Source organism: Poecilia reticulata, chromosome 20, assembly GCF_904066995.2.
Source record: "Poecilia reticulata chromosome 20, P_reticulata-male-v2, whole genome shotgun sequence".
Lineage (NCBI taxonomy): Eukaryota > Metazoa > Chordata > Actinopteri > Cyprinodontiformes > Poeciliidae > Poecilia > Poecilia reticulata.
Genome location: NC_088849.1, coordinates 9,472,179 through 9,499,678, shown reverse-complemented (window position 1 = coordinate 9,499,678; position 27,500 = coordinate 9,472,179). Strand labels below are relative to the sequence as shown.

The 27,500-nt window shown below is 37.4% G+C and overlaps 1 protein-coding gene and 2 long non-coding RNA genes across 7 annotated transcripts in view; all 3 read left to right on the top strand.

Moving 5' to 3' along the window:
• Positions 1–1,951: 1,951 nt before the first annotated feature.
• On the top strand, positions 1,952–4,170 carry LOC145549453 (uncharacterized). The gene is made up of 2 exons (XR_014085437.1): positions 1,952–3,734; positions 3,808–4,170. It is a non-coding gene; the product is annotated as an uncharacterized LOC145549453 (long non-coding RNA).
• Positions 4,171–8,113: 3,943 nt separating this feature from the next.
• LOC145549481 (uncharacterized) lies at positions 8,114–8,789 on the top strand. Its single transcript, XR_014085472.1, has 2 exons — positions 8,114–8,361; positions 8,521–8,789. It is a non-coding gene; the product is annotated as an uncharacterized LOC145549481 (long non-coding RNA).
• An 11,337-nt stretch (positions 8,790–20,126) lies between these two features.
• Positions 20,127–27,500, top strand: part of LOC145549401 (B-cell receptor CD22-like) — a 28,116-nt gene continuing 20,742 nt past the window's right edge. For 2 of the 5 annotated variants that reach the window (XM_081601678.1, XM_081601674.1), the window contains exons 1-5: positions 21,379–21,418; positions 21,527–21,540; positions 21,714–21,804; positions 22,001–22,387; positions 25,713–26,027. In XM_081601678.1, the coding sequence (XP_081457804.1) occupies positions 21,394–21,418; positions 21,527–21,540; positions 21,714–21,804; positions 22,001–22,387; positions 25,713–26,027 (832 nt within the window). In that variant the 5' untranslated portion in view covers positions 21,379–21,393. Of the gene's footprint in view, positions 20,325–20,756; positions 20,820–21,361; positions 21,541–21,713; positions 21,805–22,000; positions 22,388–25,712; positions 26,028–27,500 lie in introns of those variants that run through there. The other 3 variants (XM_081601675.1, XM_081601677.1, XM_081601676.1) reach the window with 3 other exon arrangements.

The following is a 27,500-nucleotide window of genomic DNA, read 5'->3' as shown; positions in this document are numbered from 1 at the left end:
CTCCTATTCTTTCAATGTATTTTCTTCTTGTGCTCTGTTTTTATCTGTTTCTATGCATTCTGCTTGTCTACTTTTCTGTTTGCCTTCTGGTTTTACTATCTTTTAAGATCTTCTACAATCTTTAATCAATTTTATAAATTCATATATCAAACATTTCTTCTTCTTCTGACCCTTTTTGCTTTTGGTTTTCCTCTGTTTTACTCCTTCAAATATTTCTGGTTTACTGTTTCCACTAATGTTTTATACTTATTACGGTTTCACTATTCAATTGTTTCAACTATTCCTGGGATTGCACTAATTTCCTGTTGTTTCAATTATGCTCTTTCTTAAACTCTGTTTCACTTTTTCAAATAATTCAGCTTGCACACAAACTCCTGATTCTGCTGAATTCTGCTATAATTTATATATTATATAATTTATATAATTTATACAGTATAATTCACTATTAATTCACTATTATATTATTAATATAGTATATTCACTATTCAACTGATTCAACTATTTCTATGTTTCTATGCATTTTGCTTGTCTACTTTTCTGTATATTCCTTTGATTCTACTGGTTTTACTGTCGGCAAAGGTCTTCTGCAAACTTTTATCAATTTTATCAATTCACATATCAAACTTTTCTGCTTCTTCTGACCCTTTTGTTGTTTCAACTATTCCTGGGATTTCCCTAATTTCCTTTTGTTTCAATTATGCTCTTTTTTAAACTTTGTTTCACTTTTTGACTTTTTCAAACAATTCAGGTTGCACACAAACTCCTGCTTCGTCTGCTGAATTCTGCTATAATTTATATAATATATTATATAATTTATATAATTTATACAATATAATTCACTATTAATTCACTATTATACTAATAATATAGTATATTCACTATTCAATTGTTTCAAGTATTTCTGGGTTATATCCTAAAACATAAAGTGGCATTATTGTCAGTTGCTATGGCAGCGAGTCTGCGTAGCTTGGGGAAAACAGATCACTTTGCTGTGGATCATAGCACGAAATTAATACCTACATTTAAGTTTCACTGAGTTAACGCGGCTATAGATGACATGTAAAATATTAGTCTTTTTGCCCCACAGCGTTGTATGCATGCGCGAAATTTCCGTAGGTCCAATAGCATGCATGGTGTCTAAGTCATAAGTCAGTGCCTCACCAGCAATGAACCTCACCGTACGTCACTGATATATAGTGTGTGTGTGCCAAACTGGTGCCAAATCTTTCGAAGTGAAAATATCCAAGTGCTCCTGAATGTCTCTGACGTTCTGCTTGGCGTTCTCTGCCGTTACGTTCTCCCTTCTTCGTTTGTGGAGTTACAATATCTGGGTTCATGAGCGCCCCCAGCGATGAGGCAGAGAACTGAATACCTCACCTCGAATCTGTATGGCGTTTGCCGTCTCGAGTAACATGCCGTTTTCGATCGCTCCTCAGCACACGAAACACGTTACACACACAGTTGGTGACTATAAAAACAGTACATTAAATACTTGGAATTAATTAAGGGAAATCAGTTAAGACATTAAATGTTTTTAACCATGTTATTTGCGACGCACAGACAGACGGAGCATGCTCTCATAGAATAACAACCAGTGCAGTTAGCGAGAAGTTGTGCAATCCCAGGTGCTGCATCACTGGCTTTGCTTGTTATACTTATTACTGTTTCACTATTCAATTGTTTCAACTATTCCTGGGATTGCACTAATTTTTTCCTGTTGTTTCAATTATGCTCTTTCTTAAACTCTGTTTCACTTTTTGACTTTTTCAAATAATTCAGGTTGCACACAAACTCCTGCTTCTGCTGAATTCTGCTATAATTTATATATTATATAATTTATATAATTTATGCAGTATAATTCACTATTAATTCACTATTAAATACTTTTGAAGGGTTTGCTACTTTTGAATATAGTATATTCACTATTCAATAGTTTCAACTATTTCTATTTCTTCCACTATCTTCGGCTTTCTTCTGCTTTCTTCTACTTTCTTCTACTTTCTTCTACTCCTTAAACTTTTCTCTACTTTTTCTTGCATTTCTGCAGCAGTCATTCTGCAAATATGCATTCTCACGGCTGTTTCGCTAGGAACAGCTATTTTTCTAGTCAGTGAGAATGCATTCCATGCATTCTCACTTATAGTGTTTCTGTTTTTCTTTATCTTTATTATTATTCTGTCTTCCGTACGTTTTTTGTCGCTTAACTACTCTCACTACGTTTCACTAATTGTACTAATTTATATATCAAAACGTTCAGCTCCTTCAGGAGAATGGTGCTATGACTTTTGGTAAACTTCACTATTGCACTTTTTGAAATAATTGCACTTTTGTGCAAATATTTTCCCCATAGAAATGAATGGTGGAATTGGGCAAACACTCTTGCTAATGACCTAATTATTGTATTCAGGTGTGGTGCAGCAGAGGCACTTCTAAAAGTCCTCGAGGACTGGAGTTTGACACTCCTGCTCTAGTAACTGCCGTTTTTGAACTTTTTCTGCTCTTTGACAAACAAAATTATGCTGTTCATACATATTTCACTGTAGAGAAATATTTTATGCATTAAAATATAGCCACTAGTGTCTACTTTATGGAATTATTACCATCATTTCAACAGGATTTACTGTTTTCTGTTAAACTCCTCTGGAGTACAACCTTGTCACACTTTCTCCTATTCTTTCAATGTATTTTTTTCTTGTGCTCTGTTTTTATCTGTTTCTATGCATTCTGCTTGTCTACTTTTCTGTTTGCCTTCTGGTTTTACTATCTTTTAAGATCTTCTACAATCTTTAATCAATTTTATAAATTCATATATCAAACATTTCTACTTCTTCTGACCCTTTTTGCTTTTGCTCTTTTTTACTTCTTCAAATATTTCTGGTTTACTGTTTCCACTAATTTTTTATACTTATTACTGTTTCACTATTCAATTGTTTCAACTATTTCTGGGATTGCACTAATTTCCTGTTGTTTCAATTATGCTCTTTCTTAAACTCTGTTTCACTTTTTGACTTTTTCAAATAATTCAGGTTGCACACAAACTCCTGCTTCTGCTGAATTCTGCTATAATTTATATATTATATAATTTATATAATTTATACAGTATAATTCACTATTAAATATATTAATATAGTATATTCACTATTCAATTGTTTCAACTATTTCTGGGATTGCACTAATTGACTTTTGTGCTAATTGTGCTCTTTCTCAAGTTCTGTTTCACTTTTTGTCTTTTTCAAATAAATCATGTTGCACACAAACTTCTGCTTCTTTAGCTGAATTCTGGTATACCTTTGCTAAGTTTCACTAATATAGATAGATAGATAGATAGATAGATAGATAGATAGATAGATAGATAGATAGATAGATAGATAGATAGATAGATAGATAGATAGATAGATAGATAGATAGATAGATAGATAGATAGATAGATAGATAGATAGAGATAGATAGATAGATAGATAGATAGATAGATAGATAGATAGATAGATAGATAGATAGATAGATAGATAGATAGATAGATAGATAGATAGATAGATAGATAGATAGATAGATAGTGTTGTTGTCCTCCGTCCCTGCGCCACCGCCAGCTACCACCAGAGGGGGTTTCCCCAGCTCCCTTCTGACGCCCCACCCCGCGGGTGTGTCACCACGCACCTGCAGGTCATCCGATCATCACCAGGAGCTTAAGAGGAGCCGCCTAACAACACTTCCTCGCCAGAGTGTTGACCTTCGCGGTAACAGAGATCAGTAAGAAAGCCTTATATTGTTAATCCTGCGTGTTCTAACGCCTCCATCTCCTCACCCCAGGTTCCATCAAGTCTGAGAGCCGGATCGAGTCCAGGACCAACCAAGCCCGTCAGCTGGATCTGGGTTTCCCCGACGAGCACCATCGAGTCGGTCTCTCTCTCCCTCAGCTCCCCGGACTGACATCATTCTGGCTCCTGCCCCCGCAGCTCCGACGTTTCTGCCCAGCCTCCAGTTCATAGTTTTCCCTCGCTCGAGTTCATTGATATGGTGTAAATGAAGCTTTGTATAATTTATGGGCACAACCTCTGCCGCAAATCGGAACTGCCATTTGTTTACATGTTAGCAACTCGCTAACATGCTAGCTCCCTGTTATCAAACAGGATGCCTGTTGTATGTATTTAATATACTGTGTTTTTATTGTCACCAACTGTGTGTGTAATGTGATTCGTGTGCTGAGGAGTGATCAGAAACGCAGAGAACAGATTCGAGGTGAGGCAGGCAGTTCTCGTGCCTTATGGCTGTGGGCGCTCATTGTGACTCCACAACTGCAGAGTAAGAGACGGTAACAGCGAGCTAGCCATACAGTAGCTGCGCTGATGCAGAGAACGAGACAGACGTGGTTTTCAGTTGTACTTTAACTGTTTCACACTTTGTGGAAAGTGTGAAACTTTCAGCACAGCACAAAAGGTTCATAGCCTCACCAGCTATGCACCTAAACGCACATCACTGACTAATTGCACACACATCTATATATCTATCTATCTATCATAGCTTCATTATTTTTTAACTAGTCTGCTTTTCTGCATGCCTTATTTCTGTTGATTTTACTATCTTTTAGCTTGTCTACTCTTCTCTATGTCTTCTACTTCTATTTTATTCTTTTTCATATGTTGCTATGTTTCACTCTTCCAACGGTTTCAACTATTTCTCGTTTTGTACTGACTTCCGCTTCTGCTAAATTTTTCCTTTTTGATTTGGTTCACTGTTCAACTGATCCAACTATTTTCTATTTCTTCTGATATCTTCTACTTCTTAAGCTTTTCTCCATTTTTCTTGCATTTCTGCAGCAGTCATTCTGCAAATATGCATTCTCACGGCTGTTTCGCTAGGAACAGCTATTTTTCTAGTCAGTGAGAATGCATTCTGCATTCTCACTTATAGTGTTTCTGTTTTTCTTTATCTTTATCAGTGAGAATGCATTCTGCATTCTCACTTATAGTGTTTCTGTTTTTCTTTATTATTATCAGTGAGAATGCATTCTGCATTCTCACTTATAGTGTTTCTGTTTTTCTTTATTATTATTATTATTCTGTCTTCCGTACGTTTTTTGTCGCTTAACTACTTTCACTATCTTTCACTAATTGTACTAAATTATATATCAAAACGTTCAGCTCCTTCAGGAGAATGGTGCTATGACTTTTGGTAACCTTCACTATTGCACTTTTTGAAATAATTGCACTTTTGTGCAAATATTTTGCCCATTGAAATGAATGGGGAAATTCGGCGAACTGCCGTTTTTGAACTTTTTCTGCTGTTTGACAAACAAAATTATGCTGTTCATACATATTTCACTGTAGAGAAATATTTTATGCATTAAAATATAGCCACTAGTGTCTACTTTATGGAATTATTACTATAATTACTACAGGATTTACTGTTTTCTGTTAAACTCCTCTGGAGTACAACCTTGCCACACTTTCTCCTATTCTTTCAATGTATTTTCTTCTTGTGCTCTGTTTTTATCTGTGTCTATGCATTCTGCTTGTCTACTTTTCTGTTTGCCTTCTGGTTTTACTGGTTTTACTATCTTTTAAGATATTCTACTATCTTTAATCAATTTTATAAATTCATATATCAAACATTTCTACTTCTTCTGAACCTTTTTGCTTTTGGTTTTCCTCTGTTTTACTCCTTCAAATATTTCTGGTTCACTGTTTCCACTAATTTTTTATACTTATTACTTTCACTATTCAATTGTTTCAACTATTCCTGGGATTGCACTAATTTCCTGTTGTTTCAATTATGCTCTTTCTTAAACTCTGTTTCACTTTTTGACTTTTTCAAATAATTCAGGTTGCACACAAACTCCTGCTTCTGCTGAATTCTGCTATAATTTATATATTATATAATTTATATAATTTATGCAGTATAATTCACTATTAATTCACTATTAAATATATTAATATAGTATATTCACTATTCAATAGTTTCAACTATTTCTATTTCTTCCACTATCTTCGGCTTTCTTCTGCTTTCTTCTGCTTTCTTCTGCTTTCTTCTACTTTCTTCTACTTTCTTCTACTCCTTAAACTTTTCTCTACTTTTTCTTGCATTTCTGCAGCAGTCATTCTGCAAATATGCATTCTCACGGCTGTTTCGCTAGGAACAGCTATTTTTCTAGTTATTATTATTATTATTCTGTCTTCCGTACGTTTTTTGTCGCTTAACTACTTTCACTATCTTTCACTAATTGTACTAAATTATATATCAAAACGTTCAGCTCCTTCAGGAGAATGGTGCTATGACTTTTGGTAACCTTCACTATTGCACTTTTTGAAATAATTGCACTTTTGTGCAAATATTTTGCCCATTGAAATGAATGGGGAAATTCGGCGAACTGCCGTTTTTGAACTTTTTCTGCTGTTTGACAAACAAAATTATGCTGTTCATACATATTTCACTGTAGAGAAATATTTTATGCATTAAAATATAGCCACTAGTGTCTACTTTATTGAATTATTACCATTATTTCAACAGGATTTACTGTTTTCTGTTAAACTCCTCTGGAGTACAACCTTGTCACACTTTCTCCTATTCTTTCAATGTATTTTCTTCTTGTGCTCTCTTTTTATCTGTGTCTATGCATTCTGCTTGTCTACTTTTCTGTTTGCCTTCTGGTTTTACTGGTTTTACTATCTTTTAAGATATTCTACTATCTTTAATCAATTTTATAAATTCATATATCAAACATTTCTACTTCTTCTGAACCTTTTTGCTTTTGGTTTTCCTCTGTTTTACTCCTTCAAATATTTCTGGTTCACTGTTTCCACTAATTTTTTATACTTATTACTTTCACTATTCAATTGTTTCAACTATTCCTGGGATTGCACTAATTTCCTGTTGTTTCAATTATGCTCTTTCTTAAACTCTGTTTCACTTTTTGACTTTTTCAAATAATTCAGGTTGCACACAAACTCCTGCTTCTGCTGAATTCTGCTATAATTTATATATTATATAATTTATATAATTTATGCAGTATAATTCACTATTAATTCACTATTAAATATATTAATATAGTATATTCACTATTCAATAGTTTCAACTATTTCTATTTCTTCCACTATCTTCGGCTTTCTTCTGCTTTCTTCTGCTTTCTTCTACTTTCTTCTACTTTCTTCTACTCCTTAAACTTTTCTCTACTTTTTCTTGCATTTCTGCAGCAGTCATTCTGCAAATATGCATTCTCACGGCTGTTTCGCTAGGAACAGCTATTTTTCTAGTTATTATTATTATTCTGACTTCCGTACGTTTTTTGTCGCTTAACTACTTTCACTATCTTTCACTAATTGTACTAAATTATATATCAAAACGTTCAGCTCCTTCAGGAGAATGGTGCTATGACTTTTGGTAACCTTCACTATTGCACTTTTTGAAATAATTGCACTTTTGTGCAAATATTTTGCCCATTGAAATGAATGGGGAAATTCGGCGAACTGCCGTTTTTTCACTTTTTCTGCTGTTTGACAAACAAAATTATGCTGTTCATACATATTTCACTGTAGAGAAATATTTTATGCATTAAAATATAGCCACTAGTGTCTACTTTATTGAATTATTACCATTATTTCAACAGGATTTACTGTTTTCTGTTAAACTCCTCTGGAGTACAACCTTGTCACACTTTCTCCTATTCTTTCAATGTATTTTCTTCTTGTGCTCTGTTTTTATCTGTGTCTATGCTTTCTGCTTGTCTACTTTTCTCTTTGCCTTCTGGTTCTACGGGTTTTACTATCTTTTAAGATATTCTACTATCTTTAATCAATTTTATAAATTCATATATCAAACATTTCTACTTCTTCTAAACCTTTTTGCTTTTGGTTTTCCTCTGTTTTACTCCTTCAAATATTTCTGGTTCACTGTTTCCACTAATTTTTTATACTTATTACTTTCACTATTCAATTGTTTCAACTATTCCTGGGATTGCACTAATTTCCTGTTGTTTCAATTATGCTCTTTCTTAAACTCTGTTTCACTTTTTGACTTTTTCAAATAATTCAGGTTGCACACAAACTCCTGCTTCTGCTGAATTCTGGTATACCTTCACTAAGTTTCACTATATATATATATATATATATATATATATATATATATATATATATATATATATATATATATATATATATATATATTGAAGTCATATATACTTCATATATGACTTCAAGCCTCTTTTTAAAAGCTAAAAAAATAAATAATAATGATAATAAAGAAAAGCATTAAAGGTGAGTGTTCTCTTTAGCGTTGGCAAAAACCCAGAAATTATTATTTAATTTCTGGGTTTAATTGGTAGGCGGCACAGTGGCGCAGTTGGTAGAGCTGTTGCCTTGCAGCAAGAAGGTTCTGGCGGCACAGTGGCGCAGTTGGTAGAGCTGTTGCCTTGCAGCAAGAAGGTTCTGGCGGCACAGTGGCGCAGTTGGTAGAGCTGTTGCCTTGCAGCAAGAAGGTTCTGGCGGCACAGTGGCGCAGTTGGTAGAGCTGTTGCCTTGCAGCAAGAAGGTTCTGGGTTCGATTCCCGGCCTGGGGTCCTTCTGCATGGAGTCTGCATGTTCTCCCTGTGCATGCGTGGGTTCTCTCCGGGTACTCCGGTTTCCTCCCACAGTCCAAAAACATGACTGTAAAACCTCAGGAGCGAAGCCGGTGAGGAAGCAGCGAGCTTAGCCTCACGTGCTATTGCGCAACCTCTCGCTAACTGCACTGGCTGCCATTCTATGGGAGCCTGTTCGTCCTGTCTGTACGCCAGCAATAAAATGGCTAAAAACATTTAATATATCGTCTTATTTTCCATAATTTTGCTTATGTATATAATGCATTGTTTTTTGTCTCTAACTGTGTGTGTATATCGTGTTTTGTGTGCGAAGGAGCGATAACAATCGGCAGAGAACAGACTCGAGGTGAGGCAGGCAGTTCTCTTGCCTCACCGCTGGGGGCGCTCATGATCCCAGATATTGTGACTGCACAACTGCAGAGTAATACACAGTGAGCTAGCCATGGAGCTAGCCACACAGTAAATAAGTAAAGTACAGCGATATATTTGTTTTCTTCTCTCCTCCGACGTCAACATGAAAGACTACATTTCTACACTTAAACAGTTTTCTAAAGTGGATTTTCAATTGAAGCAGGAGATGATAACTAAAGGAAGACCAGCACCGGAGCTGAAGGTTTTACTTCAAGACAGTTTGATGATTCTCAAACCGAGTAGAAAAGACATGCCGAGGATCAACTTGGCTTTGGATGAACAGATATTTTTGTGCAGAATTAGGGGTGCATGGATTTCATTGATAGGTAAAGGTAAGACAGCAATAAGATGTTTTTGTTTAGTTTTTTAATGAAATGTGCATTTGGTGGGCTACAGTTAATGTTTAAATAATTCAGTAAAGTAGAAGCGGTAGCTAATCTACCACAGCAATAATTTATTAATAAAACATTAAGCTTAAAACGTACTACAACAACAGACTGAATGATTTGTTGTGTGTGCAAAATTCTTGATTTTTTTTTGGTGTTAAATCCTAAAACTTAAAGTGGCATTATTGTCAGTTGCTATGGCAGCGAGTCTGCGTAGCTTGGGGAAAACAGATCACTTTGCTGTGGATCATAGCACGAAATTAATACCTACATTTAAGTTTCACTGAGTTAACGCGGCTATAGATGACATGTAAAATATTAGTCTTTTTGCCCCACAGCGTTGTATGCATGCGCGAAATTTCCGTAGGTCCAATAGCATGCATGGTGTCTAAGTCATAAGTCAGTGCCTCACCAGCAATGAACCTCACCATACGTCACTGATATATAGTGTGTGTGTGCCAAACTGGTGCCAAATCTTTCGAAGTGAAAATATCCAAGTGCTCCTGAATGTCTCTGACGTTCTGCTTGGCGTTCTCTGCCGTTACGTTCTCCCTTCTTCGTTTGTGGAGTTACAATATCTGGGTTCATGAGCGCCCCCAGCGATGAGGCAGAGAACTGAATACCTCACCTCGAATCTGTATGGCGTTTGCCGTCTCGAGTAACATGCCGTTTTCGATCGCTCCTCAGCACACGAAACACGTTACACACACAGTTGGTGACTATAAAAACAGTACATTAAATACTTGGAATTAATTATGGGAAATCAGTTAAGACATTAAATGTTTTTAACCATGTTATTTGCGACGTACAGACAGACGGAGCATTGCTCTCATAGAATAACAACCAGTGCAGTTAGCGAGAAGTTGTGCAATCCCAGGTGCTGCATCACTGGCTTTGCTTGTTATACTTATTACTGTTTCACTATTCAATTGTTTCAACTATTCCTGGGATTGCACAAATTTTTTCCTGTTGTTTCAATTATGCTCTTTCTTAAACTCTGTTTCACTTTTTGACTTTTTCAAATAATTCAGGTTGCACACAAACTCCTGCTTCTGCTGAATTCTGCTATAATTTATATATTATATAATTTATATAATTTATGCAGTATAATTCACTATTAATTCACAATTAAATATATTAATATAGTATATTCACTATTCAACTGATTCAACTATTTCTATTTCTTCTGCTTTCTTCTGCTTTCTTCTGCTTTCTTCTGCTTTCTTCTACTCCTTAAACTTTTCTCTACTTTTTCTTGCATTTCTGCAGCAGTCATTCTGCAAATATGCATTCTCACGGCTGTTTCGCTAGGAACAGCTATTTTTCTAGTTATTATTATTATTCTGTCTTCCGTACGTTTTTTGTCGCTTAACTACTTTCACTATCTTTCACTAATTGTACTAAATTATATATCAAAACGTTCAGCTCCTTCAGGAGAATGGTGCTATGACTTTTGGTAACCTTCACTATTGCACTTTTTGAAATAATTGCACTTTTGTGCAAATATTTTGCCCATTGAAATGAATGGGGAAATTCGGCGAACTGCCGTTTTTGAACTTTTTCTGCTGTTTGACAAACAAAATTATGCTGTTCATACATATTTCACTGTAGAGAAATATTTTATGCATTAAAATATAGCCACTAGTGTCTACTTTATGGAATTATTACTATAATTACTACAGGATTTACTGTTTTCTGTTAAACTCCTCTGGAGTACAACCTTGTCACACTTTCTCCTATTCTTTCAATGTATTTTCTTCTTGTGCTCTGTTTTTATCTGTGTCTATGCATTCTGCTTGTCTACTTTTCTGTTTGCCTTCTGGTTTTACTGGTTTTACTATCTTTTAAGATATTCTACTATCTTTAATCAATTTTATAAATTCATATATCAAACATTTCTACTTCTTCTGAACCTTTTTGCTTTTGGTTTTCCTCTGTTTTACTCCTTCAAATATTTCTGGTTCACTGTTTCCACTAATTTTTTATACTTATTACTTTCACTATTCAATTGTTTCAACTATTCCTGGGATTGCACTAATTTCCTGTTGTTTCAATTATGCTCTTTCTTAAACTCTGTTTCACTTTTTGACTTTTTCAAATAATTCAGGTTGCACACAAACTCCTGCTTCTGCTGAATTCTGCTATAATTTATATATTATATAATTCATATAATTTATGCAGTATAATTCACTATTAATTCACTATTAAATATATTAATATAGTATATTCACTATTCAATAGTTTCAACTATTTCTATTTCTTCCACTATCTTCTGCTTTCTTCTGCTTTCTTCTACTTTCTTCTACTTTCTTCTACTCCTTAAACTTTTCTCTACTTTTTCTTGCATTTCTGCAGCAGTCATTCTGCAAATATGCATTCTCACGGCTGTTTCGCTAGGAACAGCTATTTTTCTAGTTAGGGGCATGCCATAGCAATGCATAAGGAGAGCAGTACTGACTTGCGAAGCAAGTCAGTACTGCCTCCATGCATTGCATGGCAGGCACCTATTGTTCTACACCCAATAGAACGTCTCTTTATTTATTTATTTATATATATCTTTATTTTTCTTCCATTACCGTTAATGCGGCTCGTACCGCTGCGTGCCCACCCACAAAAGTGGTATCAAAACGTGCGGCTCGTACCCGAGAAGGGAGCTATTACTTTTATTGGGGATTGGAGTTAAAATGATTACATAAATTAATAAAAACTAAAAAATTTGAGATTTTGTGTCTCACAGAATCAGTAATCTTTCTCTATGAAACACACACACAGGACTGTTTATGGCTGACTCAAAAACCCTTTTTAAATCCCCCTCACAGGCATAAATATCGCCCTATTGGTCTGAAAGTTGGTCATAACATAGATACACATGCCTGCTCATGTACAATGTTTACAAAAATTTGCTAGGGCTTATGCTTTTTGTCAGGGTCCTTCAGACTGACGCCTGGTGTCTCCCAAGTATAGAAACTGTGTCTGAAGAGGATTTTCCCGCTCTTTGGCTCTCACAGCTGCAGGGGATTAATTACCATAGCAACAGAAGAGTGTCTGGAACTGCAGCTCCCCAGGACTGCACTGTAGGGTTTACTGGTATTTACAACTGCTTGTGTTTTCAGCATTATACTACTGATTCAAGACTATAACCATTACACATATGTCCCCCCATGTTAAAATCTGACATAAATAAGAATAAATAGTTGATTAAAAGTCTATGGACAGAAAATAACGTCGCTGCTCCTTTAAGGAACCAGCGGCACCGACGCAGCGCCTGCGATGGTACAGATCACAAACCTGACAGAGAGAGCAGAAGAGGATTCGTAGGAAAAGAGCGGTGATGCTCAGCAAGGCAGTTCATTAGCATTTGTACAAAAGTTAGCATTTCACTGTCTATGACTAGTGCACTAGCACTTTTACCTAAAGTTAGCTTTTACCTAATTTTCTCATTAATTACACATGTTTAGTATACTGAATAGAGTAGTAAAATTAAAACAACATGGTCGTGTTGCTCCACATGCTACTGCCAGCATTTAAGCTAACATTAGCATATTGGCTAATTTTAGCTTATGCATCAATTCTAACATAATGAATGGTACAACTACAGTTTATTAAACATGCTTCTGCCTCTCCAAAGGTTATTGACTACGTTGCAGCTTTCTTTAGCATTAATGCTAATTTTTTAACATCATAGCGCTGCGTCAAAGCCGACGGGCACACTTTGGCATGCCCCTTTAAAATTTCTGCAGGAATTTTCTAGTTAGGGGCATGCCATAGCAATGCATAAGGAGAGCAGTGCCTCCATGCATTGCATGGCAGGCACCTATTGTTCTACACCCAATAGAATGTCTGTATATTATTTATTATTCTTCCGTCACCGTTAATGCGGCTCGTACCGCTGCGTGCCCACCCACAAAAGTGGTATCAAATCGTGCGGCTCGATGCCGGCATTATTGCTATTATTTTTATTGGGGATCGGAGTTAAAATGATTACATAAATTAATAAAAACGAAAAAATTTGAGATTTTGTGTCTCACAGAATCAGTAATCTTTCTCTATGAAACACACACAGGACTGTTTATGGCTGACTCAAAAACCCTTTTTAAATCCCCCTCACAGGCATAAATATCGCCCTATTGGTCTGAAAGTTGGTCATAACATAGATACACATGCCTGCTCATGTACAATGTTTACAAAAATTTGCTAGGGCTTATGCTTTTTGTCAGGGTCCTTCAGACTGACGCCTGGTGTCTCCCAAGTATAGAAACTGTGTCTGAAGAGGATTTTCCCGCTCTTTGGCTCTCACAGCTGCAGGGGATTAATTACCATAGCAACAGAACAGTGTCTGGAACTGCAGCTCCCCAGGACTGCACTGTAGGGTTTACTGGTATTTACAACTGCTTGTGTTTTCAGCATTATACTACTGATTCAAGACTATAACCATTACACATATGTCCCCCCATGTTAAAATCTGACATAAATAAGAATAAATAGTTGATTAAAAGTCTATGGACAGAAAATAACGTCGCTGCTCCTTTAAGGAACCAGCGGCACAGACGCAGCGCCTGCGATGCTACAGATCACAAACCTGACAGAGAGAGCAGAAGAGGATTCGTAGGAAAAGAGCGGTGATGCTCAGCAAGGCAGTTCATTAGCATTTGTACAAAAGTTAGCATTTCACTGTCTATGACTAGTGCACTAGCACTTTTACCTAAAGTTAGCTTTTACCTAATTTTCTCATTAATTACACATGTTTAGTATACTGAATAGAGTAGTAAAATTAAAACAACATGGTCGTGTTGCTCCACATGCTACTGCCAGCATTTAAGCTAACATTAGCATATTGGCTAATTTTAGCTTATGCATCAATTCTAACATAATGAATGGTACAACTACAGTTTATTAAACATGCTTCTGCCTCTCCAAAGGTGATTGACTACGTTGCAGCTTTCTTTAGCATTAATGCTAATTTTTTAACATCATAGCGCTGCGTCAAAGCCGACGGGCACACTTTGGCATGCCCCTTTAAAATTTCTGCAGGAATTTTCTAGTTATCAATCTATAAGTTTATTCACTCAACAAATCACATTTCATCACCTTGATACAATATGTCAAATATGGAACAACAAACTCTGGAGTTTTGAGAATTCTGTAATATTTTTTACTTTGTTTAAAAGTCCAATACCTTTGCATAGTATTTGTTTTATATATTTTATATGAGATTTGTTTTGTAGCTGTAGCCAGATTTCTGAGTCTCATTGTTCAAGTTCAAGTATATTTGTATCACAAATTTCAGCAGCAAGGGAGTTCAAAGTGTTATAAAAACATCATGCAGTCACCAGTTGTGAAACAAGCAATAAACATTACATTTTGTCAAAATTAGTGGCGCAAAAAGTGTGTATGCAGCTCATGCAACGCATAGGGGCGCAGCACCAGAGGGACGCGTCAAAACCCCGTCTGGTGGGGGCGGCGCGCCGATTATGGTTTCCCATACATTTCAGCGCGCCTTGCGCTCCTTCACCTCGCACACATAGCAAGGTAAATGTAGCGAGTCTTACTCTTCACGTATCGTCGTCTCTGGGGGTTGGGGGGTAGCAAGCGTATGTTTTCTACGCTCCTTCACTCTGACCTACCTTCCTTCGGGGGTGGGGTGGGCCAATTTATTTTTTCGCATCCACCTGAATAAGGTGTAGTTGCGCCCCTGGTCAAAATGCAATAATCAAAACCATCAACATAAGTCAATTAAGTTGATTAGTGTTCCATTTACTGCTATTCAAATGCAACTCTAAACAGGTGGATATTTAGGCTTCATACATCGGAACTCAGTGTTTCAGCTGTTTTGCAGTTTTATGGAAAAATTGCACGTTTGCTCTAGATTTGTGGAATCTAGAACAAATCTATGTTTGATTTGTACAGAAATCACACTATGGAAGTTTGATTTATGGAAATTTGTTCTAAATTTGTGGTGAATAGAAGCTGAATGCTTTCCATGTTTGGTTCTTGTTCTGAGAATGCAGAACCAAAAACCTGAGCAGTCTGGAAGGTTGATGCAACAACAGTTGGTCTTTAATGTCTTTTGAAGCTATGCTGTTGAATGGTCTATAAAATGCTAAAAGTATTTTAAAGTATTTTAGACAGAGGACAGCCTGTTTTTGCACTATTATTCCATATTTCAAAATTTGGCACATTTTTTAGAACGTATAAACTTGTTGAAAAATACCAAAGTATCATCTAAGAAATTGCAGTAAAGCAGTCTGTTCTTGGGAAATCTCAAATGTTCAACCAAAGAGTTATGAAGAAGTGGAGAGATAAGAACAGATATTTGTGCAAAATGCTCAGAAAAAGCTGAAAGGGCAAACTAAAAGGAGGAATTATTCTTATCAGCTCCGACAGAAGCTCACAACGACAGAAGCTACTCCAGATTTAAGTGAAAGATGTCCTGATAAGGTGAGCGACCTTATCAGGACAAGTCCAAGATTGAGAGCCTCGATCTTCTTTGGTGCCATCACGGCACCAAAGAAGATCGAGGCTCTGGCTGGAGCTTGTCTGGAAATCCCATGTAGCTTTAATTCGAAGGATATAACTCTTTACAGCAACATAACTACCAATGGAGTTTGGATGAAAAAGAACTTGCACTTTTACTTTGATCCAAATGTAGTTATGTTCAACAGCAGTGAGTCGGTTAACAAATATCCGCTGAAGATCACTGGAAACCTGAGAGAGAAAAACTGCACCACTGTCTTCTGATTTAAACACAAGTTATACAGACAAATACTTCTTCAGAGTTGAAAACGGACCTTTCAGAGCAACAGCTTGTGCTGATCCTATTCAAGTAAATGTTACAGGTAAAGAGGTTTTATTTATGTCTGTGACATTATTGTTCAGAATCATAATGAAATGAAATCTGGTGTCATACAAAACAACAAACTCAGACAGCAACTGTTAAATAAAAAATCTCTGCATGATTAACATTATTATTTGATTAAAAAGATGTTAAAAATCTACTGCTTTATTATTGAGTTCACTGTTGAAGAAAACTAACCAATGTTTTTGTCATAATCTTCCGTTTTCTGTGTCAGTGTGTGAAATACAGAGAAAACACAAGTAAACAAACAAATATTACCACTAAATAAAGCCTTTTTCGCACTGCGAGGACAGGAACGGAACGGCATGGGTTCAAAGTAGGGCCAACCGTGTTTGCATTAGATCTTCTAACCCGGTTCCACCCGGCTCCTTGGAACCACAAGAGCAGTGGTTCCAATCGGGGCGGCCAAATGGGGCTGCTTAGAATTCAGCAGCTGATTGGTTTAGAGTCAGCTGTTGGTTGTTGATCGGATCTAGCTGGCTCTCACTAAACTGGTCTTAATGTATTTTGTAAAGAGTGCTCTTTTTAATATTATTATTATTTTTTTTTTGTTTGCGATGAATTCCTCTCAAAATTCTGCTGTTACCTGGTCCCATGCTGAGGTAATTTTTTTCCTCCGCTTACTCGCTGTTGATCGAGTACAGAATGAGCTAAATCGGTCAACGAGGAAAGAGAAAGTCGAAACCATTGTTTAGTTAAAAAAAAAAATTACGTCAGGTACAGCTTCGATGCTGCCCTCAGTTATATACAAACAACAAGGCTGCAGTATGGGTGAAACAGGACTGAAGTGTGCTGTTCCGTTCCTTGCAGTGCAAAAACGGCTTAAGTAAATGTCATCAAACCAGATTTTTTATTAATCTGTACTTAATCAAAGAACGCCACTGAAAAACTTCCAATATTCTTTTTTACATGATGGACATTGCAAGAAACATTTACTTTGGTAAAATGCTCGTCTTGTTCCCAGATTCTCCTTGGAGTCCCAGCATTAATGGACCTTACCACATTAATGCCGCGTTTTTCTTTGGCAAATGACCATTTTACTTCACAGCGCAGCTACCATGTGCATGACCCTCTCACAAATACAAGCTACAGTTGTAAACACATGCTAATGTACATTGTGGACTAGCAGACCGGCAGAAAGTTTTTGCGTCAGGACTCGAAAAAGAATGGTTCTCCGTCAGTGGGGAATCTGTACAGGCGATGTCAGGTATCCTGATCGTATTTGTAGAATTAAAATTCACAAATTTCCCAAATCTGAAACAGAATACCTTGCTTGGATCAAAGCTTGTGCACGACCGCATTTGCAGCTCAACCGTCGTAGGATCAATAAGAACAAAGGAGTGTCTGCTGGTGCAAGTATTATTGCTTTGCTTTCTTTGTGTTTAGTGAATGAAAAAAAGAAAGTCAATAATAAACACATTCCTTATGAAAACCTTTTAGCTAAGTACAGCATAATGGCAGTACTGATACAACTTCTACACCTTGAAGCCTGTCTGTTACACAGTCTTACGTTAGCTGAACAGATTAATATGCAATGTGTACCGTATCTGACATTAAAGATTTTATTTTACCTGAAAAGGCTTTTTACTAAACTCTAATCGTGTTAGCCATGCTAGCACCGAGTACCGTGTATCAGGCCTAGGCACTCGAACATTTGCCAACAACAAAAATCAGTGATTTCAAAAGTAATCCTCAAAACCATGAATGCCCGACTTACCCAGCCTTGCAAGAACAATAGGCATCAGTGATCTTGCCAACAGCTATATTTATGCTGAGGGTGTGAGGATCTGCTGTCTTCCTCACAGTGGCGGAGCTAGACTTTTAAAGTTGGAGGGGGCTAAGGGGGGGCCTGGACTACCTCTGGGCGGGGCAAAATTTTAAATGTGTGTGCACACACACACACACATATATATATATATATATATATATATATGTGTGTGTGTGTGTGTGTGTGTGTGTGTGTGTGTGTGTGTGTGTGTATAATTTAAAAATTATACATACATACACACAATTTAAAAAAATAGCCAAACTGAATATTTGGTTATTTTTTTAAGCCCCTCTGTCATTTGACATGTTATAATTAACACCTTTGACTGGCGCACATGAAGACATGATAGACTTTACGCAAAGAGTTTATCGCAGAGGAAACTAAAATCAATCAAATTAAAGATCCTTTCTGAATATCATCTCATGGACACTGAACTAAATGCGTCTTTCTGACCGGGAGCTGACGGCGTGTTGAAGAGTTATGGACACCTTGGTTAGGAAGCTCTGTTTGACAGGTAATTTGACAGGTAAAAAAGTTCTGATCAGACCAGAATTATTTGCCTGATGGTGGTTTGGGCTTCTAATGAGTTTACATTTAATGAGTTTGGAGCACACAGAGAAAACCTAAAGAGAATGTGATCTACTTATTGTAGTTTTAATAGAGGAATAGCAGCTGACTGTTGAGAGAGGAAAGAAATTAAAGTGCAGGTCCGTTAGGCAGAAACAAGCGCAGAGCGCTGGGCAATAAATGCGCATAAATGCTCCACCGTTACGCTCCAATTAATCACACATGAGGTGACAAACGCCAAATATACAATATATAGTTACACTGCTTATGTTAATGGTGTTTTAAAAACAAAACCAGTAAAAACTTAACTGAGTTAATATGTCAGATTCCCTCCTCACCCTCGTATTGATAAGAACAGAGAGCAGTTCGCTGGTTTCTGTCCAGACTGTGATCAAGCGCAGCTGACCACTTGGTGCACAGACAGTTTCAACTTTACGCACAGAGAACATCGTGGAGCTCATTATTAATCATACTAAGAACAATATCTGTCAGAGAATCATCTCTGATCTGGACGCTTTAATGGACCAAAGGCTTTGGAGCGTCCGGCAGCTGATCCGCTTCTGCTGGGTTTTTCTCCCGCTGCGGGACCAGGAAACGATCAGAGTTCTGCCGTCTTCTAATCACGTCATTTCGTGAAATGTTACCTGATTTCAAAAACGTTCTCGCGGAGAAATAATAAATGTTTCATTTGATGTCTACAAATTGGAAATAAAATTATTTTTTTCTTTGACGGACAACAAAAAAACTCTAGCGTAACCTCTGCTCCAAACTACGAACATTGTCAGCCCCTCTTCGGTTTTTTCTCTTTTTTTGCGGAGGATCAATAAATAACTTATTGGTGTTTTACCATCACCACCAGGTATGAAGTGCTTTAGCCTTTGAGTTGCACCACAGCGCAGCACAACTGAAACACCCAGGAGAATATCAGCTTGTTATGAGTATAAAGGAGGCTGGTATCGCGCCTGATCTATTTATTTATGTCATCACATGGACTTATTTAAAGTTTTATACATTTTCTTTTTATATATTTATTATTGTTTTTCTTCTTTAGTTATTAGGTTGACTTAGAATGATTTCAAATAATGTACAAGAAAAACCTGGTGCTGTTACATGTCAATCATCAGGGGGGGCCAATCAGATGACAGGGGGGGCACTGGGCCCCCTGGTCCCCCCTCTGGCTCCGCCACTGCTTCCTCATCGACCGGTAGCATTGTGACGCTCACAATGTTGGAGGCATCGTGTGGCTCAAACACCTTGATGTCGTCCAAAAAAGATGACATGAACTTGTTGGTTCCCCTGTCCATTGTCGTGGCTGATATTTTGTGAAAATCCAGCAGAAATGCTAATCGACTCAGAAATACTCTGCAGAGAGTCAGTCGAAATGAAAGACGCCATGTTTACACATAGAAACTAAGCTCCGCGAGACTTTGTGAGACATGCAGCCACGTGGGATTTTCGAGGGGCGTTTCTGGGCAGAGCTTGGTAAGGTCCATGTTCCCTCTGACCTGAAGGAGCATCAGTCTGCCACTGTAACCTGCTCAGCTTTCACTCCCTGTCCAATCTCACCTCCTGAACTCACCTGGAATCTCCAACAAGACTCTCTCAGACAAACACAGGAAAACACAGCTGGAACCTTTACAACTAAAATCTAGGAGATCATCATTCTGTCAGACACACATGATGGATACAACATCAGATGTTCTGCCAGATATCCTGTGATTGGAGGAGACAAGACAGCAGAGACAGAAGTGACTCTCAGTGTTTCATGTAAGTGATCCTATCAGCAGGTCATGGTTCAGCTGTTTCTGATCAATAAAGTTCATGTGTCTCATTTTCCTCAGATGCTCCTAGAAACACCTCAGCAGTGTTAAACATGTGTAAGTCAATACCTACAGGCTACACAGGTTCTTCTGTCCATTCATATCTACACGTTTTTGAATATTAAAAGTGCTTTTCAGCAGACAGCACATCATGTGGAGTTATTTGATCTAGATCATCCTTAAACAACATGACGCTAGCATTAAAATTAAACGCTGACTTCCTCTTGTCAGACTCAACTTATCAGTAACAAGATTTAATTTCAAAATTATAGCTGTGAAATTTGACTAATTTAGCTTGTGTTCTTCAAATAATTTTTTATTTTTATAAAGTCATTTTCTCTTGACATTTATTGCCATCTTCTGTTATGTACTACTGACAGTTGGTAGTTACCATAGCAACCAGTAACAGTAGACTAGTCCCCTTTTGCCATCTTTAACTCTGGTATGTATTAAGATCAGCTCTGTGCTTTCTTTACAAGTGGTATATTTTTAGACAAATTTAATGAAATACAGTGTTTAATGTTTTGCCATGGTTTGTATATATTTTTGCTGTTTTCATAATTAAAATTGCACATTTGAGCTATCTTTAACTTTACAACTGTTAACTGATGTCAACTGCTCTGTAGTTTGTTTGGGGTTATTTATTGTATTTTTATTTAATGTATAGGGTCTGGACTGATGTTAACCATCAGCTTGACCTTTTCTCTTGTTAAGTATGCTTCAATTTTTGATACAAAGTATTTCAGTTGTCAGTTGTGTCTTAGTTTTTAAATATTAAAATGTGTGCATTCTCCATCTAGTAAAATTGCATATTGACATTTATAATAAAGAAAAGGTTAGCTATGCAGGTGTTTAATGTAAATTGATTTTAAATACCACAATACAATCACAGCCAGCCCGTCCCTTTTTACTGTCTGTAACTTTGTGGCACAAACTGCTGGCCTGATGCAAACCACCAACTTTTACTCTTTATATGATAAACAGCCAGCTTGACTGTGTGTTGTGAAGTCAACCTAATGGACCTAAGACGAACAGAGAAAGGTTACATATCCATCACATTTACTTTGAAACACAGAAGGTGGTGGTCTGATCTGCTGTTGATCAACTAAAATACATTCAGTTTTTCAATTTAAACTGATTCTGATTTAGCTGCAGCTCTATTGGTAGGTCTGTTTATTTGATTTATGTTTATGTATGTTTTAATTGTAATGCAGAATCATTTTTAATGATATGAAATAATCAAAATATTTTTCAAAATGTTTCATTTCTGCCTTTTAATCATGTAAGCTCTGATTTTATCAAGAGACTGTTTTAAAAATATTAATCTCATCATTAGGTTGTTCCAGTCAGGGAGATGAAGAAGCTCTGCCACCTGTCTAATAACATCCTGATAGTCAGCATTTTACTGATTGTCTTCTTTCCTACAGGTGAGTTTGTTTGTTCACTCCCTTTTATTTGGAGACGTCACATAAATCACTTCTAGTCTGAAATATTTGATTCCAACATGGTTCAAAGGCTCCACACGTACCATCCAGATGAATCGGAGTTCAGCATCATGTTACATGGTTGATGTCACAGGATGATTTATCTCCATGTTATTTTCATAATTTATCTGTTTTACAGGTGCTTTTGAAGGTTGCTATCGTGGACGTTATCCAATGGAATTCACACTTACACCTCCTGAGATAGAAGTTCTGAGTGGATCTTGTGTGGATATCCAATGTAGTGTTGAAATTTTTCAAATGTTTGAAGACCGCAGCATACCCATTTACGGAATCTGGATGAAACATGAGCCCGTACATGATGTGGGATCAAATTACATGGTTTTTAACAGCAGTGGGTCAATTAACACCTATCAAATGGAAATAACAGGAGATTTGAGACGCAGAAACTGCTCCACTTTTATTCCTGATTTAACACCAGATCATGACGACAGATACTTCTTCAGAATAGAGTACAAGGACAGAAAGGCAACATTTTGTAAGAATCCTTTAACGTTAAAAGTTATAGGTAAGTTTCTTATTTCTATGTAATACACACTCACCAGCCACTTTATTAGGTAAGCTTTCTAGTACTGGCTTGGGAAGCCTTTTGCCTTCAGAACTGCCTGTAGCATAGATTCAACAAGGTACTAGAAACATTCCTCAGAGAGTGTGGTCCATGTTGACAGTATAGCAGTGGTTCCCAAACATTTTCTCCTGGGCCCCCCCAGCGGTTTCCAAACATTTTCTGGGCCCCCCCATGGCTTACAAATAGCTGTCTGGTTGAACGACGTTTGTGTGTGTGTGTGTGTGTGTGTGTTGGAGTGGGGGGGGGGGGGGCAAGGATTCTTAGAGACTCCCTGTCTCTAACTGTTTTGGGGGGCAAAATGAATATACGTAGTTGAACATAGACAACAACATCGGTAGCCTACAGACTACTTGTTAAGCTTAAGGTGCTGTACTGATATTAGCTAGTCATCTTTTAGCTAATTTTACCTGCATCCAACAGCTTTACTCAACAGTCGATTAGTTTGGGGGGGAAAACTGTGAAAAGTTCTTTGCGTTTTGCTGGTTTGCTGTCATGATTCACACCTGCGTAGCTCTGCACAGCAGCAGCAGGTCTCCTTCACTGCCGCACAGGTCTAAACCCAGTGCGAGAGTCGTAGCACTCATGTTGCGTTTAAAGGCGGCTCGGAAAAATAGGTTGCCAGATGTTCACGGATTAAACAGTTTTAACTGCTGATAAAAGTGACAGAGGACACAGATATGGGAAGTGCAGAAGCCCCTACTGTATCAAATTGACAGGAATAACAGAGAGTTGGCCATTCTAAGGTTGTCGCGGCCTTCTAGTTTCCAAAAAGCAATACTCCAACAAAGGCCGTGGGTGTTAACAGGTGGACTCTGATTTGAACGCACTTTCCGACTTAATTTGTTTGAAAAAATATATTCTTTATTTCTTGTACAAAATAGCGACAAATAATTACCTAAATTGTCCTACAACTTAGTCAAAAAAAACAAAAGTAAACTTAATATGACGTTTCAAGTACAAAAAGGTGAAAAGTGTAAGTGAAAAGTGGTCAAAAAATCATTTACAAAATACCTCCCATCCACACACCAAACATTTGCAATGGCTCCACCAAGCCCTGGTGTGTTTTTTATTACTCAAATTAATGGGAGGGTCTAACCAATTACCAACAATCAATTCAAATATACAAATTAATTACAGATTTTGGATCTAGACTTAACTTAAATAAATTCCAACTTCCCAAAATAGAAAACTAAATTAGTAGAAATTACAATTTGCAAACTTTACATAAATGGCCACAACAAAGGTAAAAACCCAGACTGCTTCCATCTGGGTTTTTGAAATGGCACGAACCTATGCAGTATAGCATCATGAAGTCTTTGCAGATTTGTCAGCTGCACATCTATGATGTGAATCTCCTGTTCCACCACATCCCAAAGATGATCTATTGGACTGAGATCTGGTGACTGTGGAGGCCATTCGAGTTCAGTGAACTCATTGTCATGTTCAAGAAACCAGTGTGACATGACTTGTGCTTTATGAACGTTATCCTGCTGGAAGTAGCCATCAGAAGATGTGTACACTGTGGTCATGGTCAGCAACATTACTCAAGTAGGCTGTGGCGTAACTTGACACGATGCTCAGTTGGTACTAATGGGCCCAAAGTGTGCCAGGAAAATCTCCTCCACACCATTACACCACCAGCAGCAGCCTGAACCGTTGATACAAGGAAAGATAGATCCATGCTGTCATGTTGTTAATGACAAATTCTGACCCTACCATCTGAATGTTGCAGCAGAAATTGAGACTCATCAGACCAGGTGAATTTTTTCCAATCTTTTGTTGTCCAATTTTGGTGACCCTGTGCGAATTGTAGCCTCAATTTCCTGTTCTTACCTGTCGGGAGTGGGACACGGTGTGATTTTCTGCTGCTGTAGCCCAACCGCCTCAAAGTTCGATGTGCGTTCAGAGAAGCTCTCCTGCATACTTCAGTTGTAACAAGGGGGTTATTTGAGCTACTGTTGCTGTTCTGCCAGTTCAAACCAGTCTGGCGATTCTCCTCTGGCATCAACAAGGCATTTGCCCCCACAGAACTGCCGCTCACTGGATATTTTTCTTTTTTCCTCTGTAAACCCTAGAGATGGTTGTGCATAAAAATCCTGGTAGATCAGCAGTTTCTGAAACACTCAGTCCAGCCCGTCTGGCACCAACAACCATGCCACGTTCTAAGTCACTTAAATCACTTTTCTTCCCCATTCTGATACTCGCTTTGAACTGCAGCAGATCGCCTTGGCAATGTGTACATGTCTAAATGCATTGAGTTGCTGCCATGTGATTGGCTGATTGGAGTTTTGTGTTAATGAGCAGTTGAACAAGTGTACCTAATAAAGTGGCCGGCGAGTGTATTTGAGCTGTTGTTATGTTGTAAAATGATGAATTTACAAATGTAACCAGAATTAATCAGAAACCAATGTTGCATGTGCAGTCTCATTAGAAAAGGTCAGCAAAATAAAATAGTAGATATAAACAAATCATAAATCAGATATAAATATGCACCAAAAGACTGTTGACAAATGCTGTAAGCAGACAAATATGATGCATGAACTGAATCTAAACTGAGGTAAAGAATGACGTATTTACTGCAATATTATCAGCTCTACCAGCAACAAAGTAGTTTGGGTTTACAAAACCTAAAAAAAAAGCCCTAAGCATAATGACACAATTAATATTGAAGTCAATAGCACAGAAAGAGGCTTCTCCTCAACCACATAGATTTGGTCCTAAGCCAAGCGTACTTTCTCCATAGTGCAATATTTGATATCTTTATAATCATACTTACTTATAAAGAATATGAACGTTAGTCTTCTTACCTTGTAAAATGTGTTCACTGCAAATCCGCGGTTACACTGAAGGCTGACAGTCATTAAGATTGACAGCTGATGTCCAGCACCACCGTATCTTTCCTCACTTACAAGTTATAAGATAAAATGACAAGTTTGCTTTGCATCCTTGCCTGTTTGTGCAGCCGATTACACAGCATCCTATGACCATTTTTAAAGTCAAGTCAACTAACTAGAAGTGGTGTAAGGTTACAGATGTCTGTTTTTAGACTAGCTTTAAAGAAGCACATTGGTTGTTTTGGCATCTGTCATGGCGGAGTTTGCGTCAGTCTGTCACAGGTAAAGGGTCAATAAAGGCAATGTTTCATGGAATTAAAAGCTTGTTGATGAGTAAAATGGTGTTGTAGTTGTAGGTTTAATGCCCAAGTAATCAAGACTGTATTGTGTGTTGTTTTTCACGTTATAACATGTCTGGTTTGAAACCACAGATTCTCCTTGGAGTCCCAGAATTTACATTCGTAAAGGTGATCCCTCTAACCTGAAGGAGCATCAGAATATTGATATAGGCTGCACAGCTAATACTCGCTGTTCACGCCAACGTCCTGAACTCACCTGGAATCTCAAAGACTCTCCCAGATATTATGGCAAACTCGACAATGAAGGAATCTTTACGTTTACCATATCCGAGAGCAACATCATTCTGTCAGACAAGCATGATGGATTCAACGTCAGATGTTCTGCCAGATATCCTGTGACAGGAGGATTCAAACAAGCAGATACAGTAAAGACTCTCAGTGTTTCATGTAAGTGATCCTATCAGCACATCATAGTTCATGTTTTTTCCATTTACTTGATCAACTCACAATAAAACAGACTGTGACATTTAAACCTAAGCAACACAACCAACATCTAGCTGGGTGTGCATCTTACATAATCATAGACGGCAGGCCTACAGTATGAATGGGGAGATAATCTTTGTCAGAAACTACTTACAAATGCCATGATGCTCAACTACTAGTGATGGGTCGGTTGCGAGCATTTCAGCTCTTGGAGTCGACTCTTTTAAGTGTACGATTAGAGCCGACTCCTTAGAGAACTTCTTAATTATAAGGGAAGGCTACAAAGACAGCAGATTATTCAGTAGTACTCCACAGGAGAGGTACACTGTAAAAGAAAATGTAGATTTTACGGTAAAACAAAAAAAAACAGATTTTACCTGTAATTGTTTTTATGGTGGAATTTCTGCAACCCCAACTGTGTTTTGCAGTGTTGGATGACGGTGATTCCATCTATTTTCTACGGTAATAAAATGGTTTGGATATTACGGTCAGAAACTGTTGGTATTTTACGATGTTTTACTGTGAAATTTACTAAAAAATTTTTACAGTGTAGAGACAGAGCGAGAAAGAGACAGAGAGCCATCTCTTGACCTATTCCCTTTGGCTGCTTCACACTCACACTTTAAGTGGCTCCACTGAGTGGACTCCACTCGGCTCACTGTGTTACTTTATTTTGAGTAGCACGGCAGCCTTGTGCCAATCACGTGTGAAGACATGGGAACATAACATTATATGAAAACAGAGCAGGGCAGACAGGAGAGTCAATCCCCTCAGTCAATAGACAGCGGTGAGGATGAGAGTGTGTTGCAAAATCTCATAAATATAGCTGATACCTATAAACAAAGCAGCATCTGGCTGAAGATTAAAATTTTATGTAATAATACATTATTGTTATGGGTCTGTTTGATAAATTTGTTTACCATATTTTTATTTTTTATTTTTATTGAAAGTTTGATTAAATTATTATGCAGAAGTTAGAATGTCTGTTTTCATGACAGAACAAATATATAAAATTAAAGAAGTGTAAGGCTTCTAGTGGTCCGTTAAAGCGTCCAGATCAGAGATGATTCTCTGACAGATATTGTTCTTAGTATGATTAATAATGAGCTCCACGATGTTCTCTGTGCGTAAAGTTGAAACTGTCTGCGCACCAAGTGGTCAGCTATGCACTTGATCACAGTCTGGACAGAAACCAGCGAACTGCTCTCTATTCTCATCAAGACGAGGGTGAGGAGGGAATCTGGCATATTAACTCAGTTAAGTTTTTACTGGTTTTGTTTTTAAAATACCATTAACGTAAGCAGTGTAACTATATATTATATATTTGGCGTTTGTCATCTCATGTGGGATTAATTGGAGCGTAACGGTGGAGCATTTATGCGCATTTATTGTCCAGCGCACTGCGCTTGTTTCTGCCCAACAGATTTGCACTTTAAT